The following is a 7,500-nucleotide window of genomic DNA, read 5'->3' on the forward strand; positions in this document are numbered from 1 at the left end:
TGGGCCGCAGCAGCTCAGTAGATGCTAGTAATGGATTCAGCCAGAGGGGTGTTGGAGTGTTACTGCCTTAAAATACTCGGGCTCCATGCAACACTAGAGGAGGAGAGGCCAGCATTCCCAACATTCCCGTCTCTTTCTCCACACAGCCTAAAGGAATGGATGTGCTATTGTGTATATACAGTATTGTATCTGACGATATACAAAACTTTGTTTTTGTAGGGATTTGCTGCAGGCGAGGAGAACCTCCGGTCTCTCTGCAAAAATCCATAATCAAGTGGCTTGGAATCTGTGCAGCATAATGTCATGAGATTTTTTAAATTCTGTCGTTAAGTCGAGGAGTGGTGGGAAATAACACTGCGATGCATTAGAGTGTTATTTGCAAAATGCAATAATCCAAATAGGCCTAAACCAATTAACCCCGTTAGTGTGCGAACGCAAAGCAACGTCTAATAAAATAATAGTCTAATAAAAAAGTATTTAAAAAAACATAATTCACACATTGCACGCAGGCACAGGTCATGCCGAGGTGTTACAGTGTTATGATTGACAGCCGTTGATAGTCCTAACCATATGGAACCCAAATAACCTCATTTGCTTTTCCAAAACCGACATGACCCATGACTATTTATTCACACCGGTTCCATGGCTTTGGGTTTAGTCACGTCACACGGGTTCTGAAGAACAGCTGAGATGATCGTCACGTCACACGGCCTGAAGAACTGCCGACATGCTGAGTGAAGGAAGCGATTTATTTCAGAACCAAAGGAGAGGAAGAGAGGACAGCGTACAGTAGATGGAGGAGTGTGGTAAATTCAGAAGAAAAAATCCCCCGCAGTATCCTTCTCTGATCGGGTAGCAGATGGTACTCAGAGCTTTAGCTGACTTGCAAATGCCTCGCTGTTCCTACGTGACAGGCAGTAAGATGCTGCCGGAGCATCTGGGCCTGTCTGTATCATGCGCCACCACTCCAGAACACAGCCCGTATCAGACTTAAGTTTCACTCCAGAACACAGCCCGTATCAGACTTAAGTTTCACTCCAGAACATAGCCCGTATCAGACTTAAGTTTCACTCCAGAACACAGCCCGTATCAGACTTAAGTTTCACTCCAGAACATAGCCCGTATCAGACTTAAGTTTCACTCCAGAACACAGCCCGTATCAGACTTAAGTTTCACTCCAGAACACAGCCCGTATCAGACTTAAGTTTCACTCCAGAACATAGCCTGTATCAGACTTAAGTTTCACTCCAGAACACAGCCCGTATCAGACTTAAGTTTCACTCCAGAACACAGCCCCTATCAGACTTAAGTTTATTCCCACATACTCACCAGCAAAATAGGGGCAGGGGTGTTGTCAAATATCTGAAGTTCCTTCTATATCTCAAAAACCGAGCATTGAGTTTTGGTATTCTAAGCAGAGCATAATTAGTTTTATTAATACATAATTAGTCGTATTAATCATTTTGTAATATAATTAGTGTTAACATAACCTAATTAGTTTTAGCAATCATTTAGTCAGAGTAGGTGTCAGGTCTTGTTCAAACAGTGGATGTCTCATTCTGGAACAAAACCACTGACATGATGATATTAGTTCATAGTCGATCTTGATGTTTTGAGCTGACGCTGACATGACAGCCTCGCTGTCCAAAACCTCCTCTCGTATTTTCGGCAACTCTCATCTCTCCTCACAACACTCCGTCGTCGTGCTTAATGGGATTCCGTCGCAGCTGAACTTGGAGAAAGTATGTCAGCCGTCCTCTCTGCTTGTTCTCTATCCATTTTTTAAAAGGGCTTTATCCCCTCGTGTTTCTCGTCGTGCGGCCGCTCGCACGTCAAGTCGGAATTCCGAAGAAAGATGGCGATGCCACAAAACCCGAGAGGAACGCCGCGTGGGAGTGTCCGGGTTCTTGTACCGCGGCCGCGGCCTCACGGCGCCGTGTGACAGATGTCATGTCGGAACCCATGTTTCTTTTCCGCCCATAAGCTCGGGAAGCAGTGACTCCTTCCTGAACCCAGGCAGCAGACCAAACCCCGCATCTACACCTTTTTACAAACTCAATAATTCAGCGCTGGGCATGGTGAAAACACTCCAGAGTCTATAATATAGACTATATTATAGACTCTATATAGACTCCATATCCAAGAGCAACAACATCAGCATCTGGACAAATTCCCCCCTGCCTGCTGCCACATTCCTACAATCACACTCCTGCAGGCCGGAGGCTGAGGCAGAAGAATGCAATCGCTGCGCTGCAGAATGGGCTTTGCATCGATCGGGCCCGGCTCGCTCCGGAGCGCCAGACAACAGGTTGGAGGCGTGGCGGCCGCCATGATGATATTTACCGCTAATTAAGTTTCTTCCCCAGAGAGAGAGAGGGAGAGAGAGAGCTGAGAGCGAGCGAAGGCAGATAAAACCCTCTGTGAGCCAATCAATCCTCTCCGTCCCCCCCACCACACCTCACCTCCACTTCCTCTACAGCCGAGCCGAGGATGGATGGAAGCTCCGCCTCTCCGTGCAAACTGGAGAGCAGCAATAAAAGCGGCCGTAGCTCACCCTCTACCTGAGGTGACAGAGGAGCGACGCCGCCATCTTTCGTGGTTGTTGTTGTCCTCTCTAGTCCCTCTCCTCCAGCAGAGGTTTATCCTGGGTTTTTATGGAGGCTTCCTCCTCAATAAAGACGGCTTTAATGAGAGGCGGTAAATCCACGGTGCTGGTTCTCCTTGTCCTCGGGAAAAGAAATGGGTTTTTATATGCACATTATATCCCCCCGCTGAGCTCCCTGCAGGGTGCTTGTCGATAACCCAACGTCTTCTCAGTGAAGATCACACCCTTTTTGGGTGGTAATAAACAGAAAGGCTCTTTACCACTGGATCAGCTTGAAACACTTGCCCGGGTTTTTTATTTTGGAAGCAGAGAGAAGAGAAGGCCAAACATCTGAGCTGTGCTTTATAGTCTAACTTTATCCTGCTTGACTGACTCGGTATTTCATCTTTCATTTCAGGCTGTTTAGGTTATCAGAGCATGATGTGTGGAACACATCTCCAATAGCATCTCCAAGAGTGGATTTCCTCTCTAACACGTTTTCTCCTCCTCATATCTCTCTCTCTCTCTCTCTCTCTCTCTCTCTCTCTCTCTCTCTCTCTGTGTGTGTGTGTGTGTGTGTGTGTCTCTCTCTCTCTCTCTCTCTCTCTCTCTCTCTCTCTCCCTCCCTCTCCCCCAGGTGTGCAAAGTGCTGAACACCACCAGCATGAGTTGCTTCGCCCCCTCCCTGATGGCGGAGTACCGGCCCGGCCCGGACACGGTGAAGCACGCCGACGAGTTTGGCTTCGTCTTCAACAACGTCCAGGCGCTGCTGGTCTTCAACAACACCAACTTCCTCTACTACCCCAACCCGTACTTTGAGCCGCTCAGCGCCAGCGGGGTGCTGGAGCAAAAGCCCGGCTCGCCCATCATTCTCAAGGTACAGGGAAGACAGATGATTAGGTGTAATGACCAGTGTTGGGGGTAACTCATTACAAAAGTAACATATTACATTATTACATTATTACATGATATTACATTCAGCAGTAACTCAGTAATATAACTTATTACTTATAGGATTTCAGTAATATTATACCAGTTACTTTGTCAAGTAACTCAAGTTACAAATTGAGTTACATTTCTTTTTTTTTATCAAAGCACATATTTACATAAAGATACAATCATTTCCTAATCAAACTGTGTGTTTTTATGCAAATAACCACTATAGATGACAATAACAAAGGAAAAGAATAACATTTCGAATTTTGGATTGTTTACACTGACTTCAAGGCGGTTGAAATTATTTTTCGGGATGGTTCCGGGGCGGTCATGTCTTTCTGCTGCTGCTGTTGTTTTGGTGAAAGTAATGCAAAAGTAGTGTAATAAGTAATGAGTTACTCTACACATACAGTAATATTGTAAAGTAACTTATTACTTATTACTTTACAATGAAAGTAACTAGTAATATCTATTATATTACATTTTGAAAGTAACTTGCCCAACACTGCTAATATGTAACTAATTACACTTCCTGAGTAACTTGCCCAACACTGGTCTACACTGAGTGTGTGTCTGTGCGTCGGTCACGTGTGAGTGTGTCTTGAGTGTGTGTGTCTGTGCGGTCACGTGTGAGTGTGTCTACACACTGAGTGTGTGTGTCTGTGCGGTCACGTGTGAGTGTGTCTACACACTGAGTGTGTGTCTGTGCGTCGGTCACGTTGTGAGTGTGTCTACACACTGAGTGTGTGTGTCTGTGCGGTCACGTGTGAGTGTGTCTACACACTGAGTGTGTGTGTCTGTGCGGTCACGTGTGAGTGTGTCTTGAGTGTACTTGCTAATATCCCTCCTCCTCCTCCTCCTCTGCGCGTCTCCTCGTGCCCACAGGGCAGGAACCTGGTTCCCCCGACGTCAGGCGGGGTGAAGCTTAACTACACGGTGCTGATCGGGGAGACGCCCTGTTCTGTCACCGTGTCCGAGAGCCAGCTGCTGTGTGAGCCGCCCAACCTCACCGGACAATACAAAGTCATGGTCAGTGTCTCTCTCTCTCTCTCTCTCTCTCTCTCTCTCTCTCTCTCTCTCTCTCTCTCTCTCTCTGTCCCTGTTCTGTCATTCATTCTGTCATTCATTTGTCCTTGGCTATCTCTAAGGATGTTGTGTTCTCTATCTGTCTGTCTGTGTTTGTTAGCAAGATTACGGAAAAAAACTACCGGGCCGATTTTCACCAAACTTGGCGCGAGGGTGTAGCAGCACGGGCCAAAGAAGAACCACGTTAAATTTCGGAGCGGATCCGATCCGACTCGTGAAATCTCGTATCATAGACAGACCGGACGATTTGGCCTTGGCAGAGAGGGTCTGCGCTGTCTCCCAGTGCACCACTCGATTGTCTCACTTGTTTGTGTCTGTACTGTTATGTCTGTCCCTCTCCGTCTCCGTCTCCGTCTCCTCCTCCTGTTTGTGATGTCCTCTAAACTCCATTATTTTTCGCTCTCGTCGTTGTTCATTCCGCTGGAGTGAAGGGGTCAAAGGTCGCGCAGCATGACTGTGCTCTCTCGGTGTCGAGAGGTTCTGTAAGAATCCACCGTGTAATTATCTGTAGGTGCCAGCTCGGGCCCAGACCGCTCCTCTCTCTCTCTCTCTCAGCGCCGGTGTGTTCGCTTGCTGCGTGTGTTTGCACTCGCTGTCCATCTCTGCAGATAATATTTACCTACGTTTTGGCCTTATTGTATATCAGTTATCGTGCGGTGGATCCTCCGCGATGCAGACGACGTATCACTCTGCTTCATATCTCCGACACCGCGGACTGGATTTTGATGAAATGTTGTTCCAGTATTTTCCACACAAAGGACAAACAAGACGGACAAACAGGATGCAATATTTTTCCGAGATGGAATCTAATAATTTTGGAGGATGTTTACTGGTCGTCTTTATACGATGGATAAAGCAAAGACTCGCTATGGTTTTTCTTTTCCTTTTTCTCTCTTTTTTAAAAGTTTTTCTCCCCAAATTGTACTTGGCCGATTCCACCTGCTGTCCCAGTCGTTGCTCCACCGTCCTCTGATGTGGGGAGAGTTGTAGACTAGCACCATGCTTCCTCCGACACATGTGCAGTCGCCATCCGCTTCTTGTCACCTGACAGTGAAGCGTTTCACCGGGAGGACGTAGCACATGGGAGGATCATGCCATTCCCCCCCAGTTCCCCTCCCAACCGAACAGGCCGACCGGACATAATCCGGCTTCCCACCCACAGACACGGCCAATTGTGCCTGTATGGACGCCCAACCAAGCCGGAGAGGGGCTTGAACCTGCGACCCTCGTGTTGGTAGGCAGGGAATCTGCGCTGCCCAAGACTAACTGTGTGTGTCTGCGTGTGTGCGTGTGCGTGTGTGTGCGTGTGTGTGTGTGTGTGTGTCTGCGCGTGTGTGTGTGTGTCTCCAGGTCCAGGTAGGTGGGCTCCACGTGTCCCCGGGCGCGGTGCACATCCTGTCTGACAGCCTGCTGACCCTGCCGGCCATCGTCAGCATCGCGGCGGGCGGAGGCCTCCTCCTCATCATCGTCATCCTCGTCCTCATCGCCTACAAGCGCAAGTCGCGCGAAAACGACCTGACCCTCAAGCGCCTGCAGATGCAGATGGACAACCTGGAGTCACGGGTCGCCCTGGAGTGCAAGGAAGGTGAGCGTTGGAACTATGTAGAACTATGCCGCGCCGGAGAGAAGCCTACTCTTAAAGGGACAGCTCACCCTAAAATCCTTTTGCACAGACTTTGTTGTGAGCAGTTTCATGTAGGAACTATTTTATTTTGTAGGAACTAGCTAGCAGCTAGCGGGTGTAGTTTGATCAAAGGAAAATAGTTCCTACATGAAACTGCTCATAACAAGGTCTGTGGATTATCTTGAGTAACAGGGTCATGATTTCTGGAAAGAGACATTGCTGTTGAGTTTATCAAATGTATTTCGTTGGCACTTTGAGCACCACAAGCCGAGTGCCATCCAGTTCCATTGTATTGGAGAGAAGGCAGAAACTCTATTATCTATCTATATATTTTGGATTTTAGGGTGAGCTGTCCCTTTTAAGGCTACGTTCACACTGCAGGCAAAAGTGGCCCAAATCTGATTTGAGCACTACGGTTTTGCGGTGTGAACTAAGTTCATCAGGTGACATCTGATCGCCGCGGTGAGGGGCGTTTATGGCTCTGCTTTGATTGGAATTTCCATCTAGAGCCAGTGATGTTAGAAGCTGGTCCATCGCTCATCTCATCTAGATGAATGGGACTTTGAACGAGGTGCACTCGTGCGTGCACTGATCACATGACAGACATAAATGGCTATTTCTGCTTATTACATAGTAAGGAAATGACGGCTGGTCTTATGTGTGTTAAATAATGCAGAGAAAATTGCTTCTAAATCTGGGTCAGTGAGTCATCTGATCTTACCCACGCGTACACATTCACTCACTAGACTCAACCTCTTCCCAGCCACAGATGTGTAAGTAACACATCATGTTTCCTTTGCATCTGATCGCGGCTCACGGAGAGAGGTAGCTACGCTCACGTAGAGAGGTAGCTACGCTCACGTAGAGAGGTAGCTACGCTCACGTAGAGAGGTAGTATGTTTTTGTTTTTAGTTTTTTGTCTGAGCCTGTTTGTTCCCTATGTTTTGAAAATTGTAAAATAAAATATATAGAAAAAAAAGAAAAGAAAGGTAGCTACGCTCACGTAGAGAGGTAGCTACGCTCACGTAGAGAGGTAGCTATGCTCACGTAGAGAGGGAGCTACGCTCATGTAGAGAGGTAGCTACGCTCACGTAGAGAGGTAGCTACGGCCACAGATCATAATACGTTTCATGCAATGTGTGCGTTAGAGATGCGCGGGCTGCAGTTATAACCGCGCTGACCGCGGATATCCCGCCCCGTGGGCGGGGCAGATCATAAAAATAAACATTCTGATTAATAGCGGATGGGTTGCGGGCGGGTGAAACGATGT

General features: G+C 47.6%; 1 protein-coding gene across 1 annotated transcript in view; it reads left to right on the forward strand.

Annotated features, from left to right (window-relative positions):
- Window positions 1-7,500, forward strand: part of plxna2 (plexin A2) — a gene marked incomplete at its 5' end in the record, with an annotated part of 155,546 nt that overhangs the window by 109,200 nt on the left and 38,846 nt on the right. Inside the window, 3 exons of the mRNA XM_083656475.1 lie at window positions 3,222-3,461; window positions 4,406-4,549; window positions 5,957-6,191. Coding sequence (XP_083512601.1) covers window positions 3,222-3,461; window positions 4,406-4,549; window positions 5,957-6,191 — 619 coding nt within the window. The remainder of the gene's footprint in view (window positions 1-3,221; window positions 3,462-4,405; window positions 4,550-5,956; window positions 6,192-7,500) is intronic.

The sequence above is a fragment of the Poromitra crassiceps genome (genome assembly GCF_964638095.1).
Source record: "Poromitra crassiceps genome assembly, chromosome: 20".
NCBI lineage: Eukaryota > Metazoa > Chordata > Actinopteri > Beryciformes > Melamphaidae > Poromitra > Poromitra crassiceps.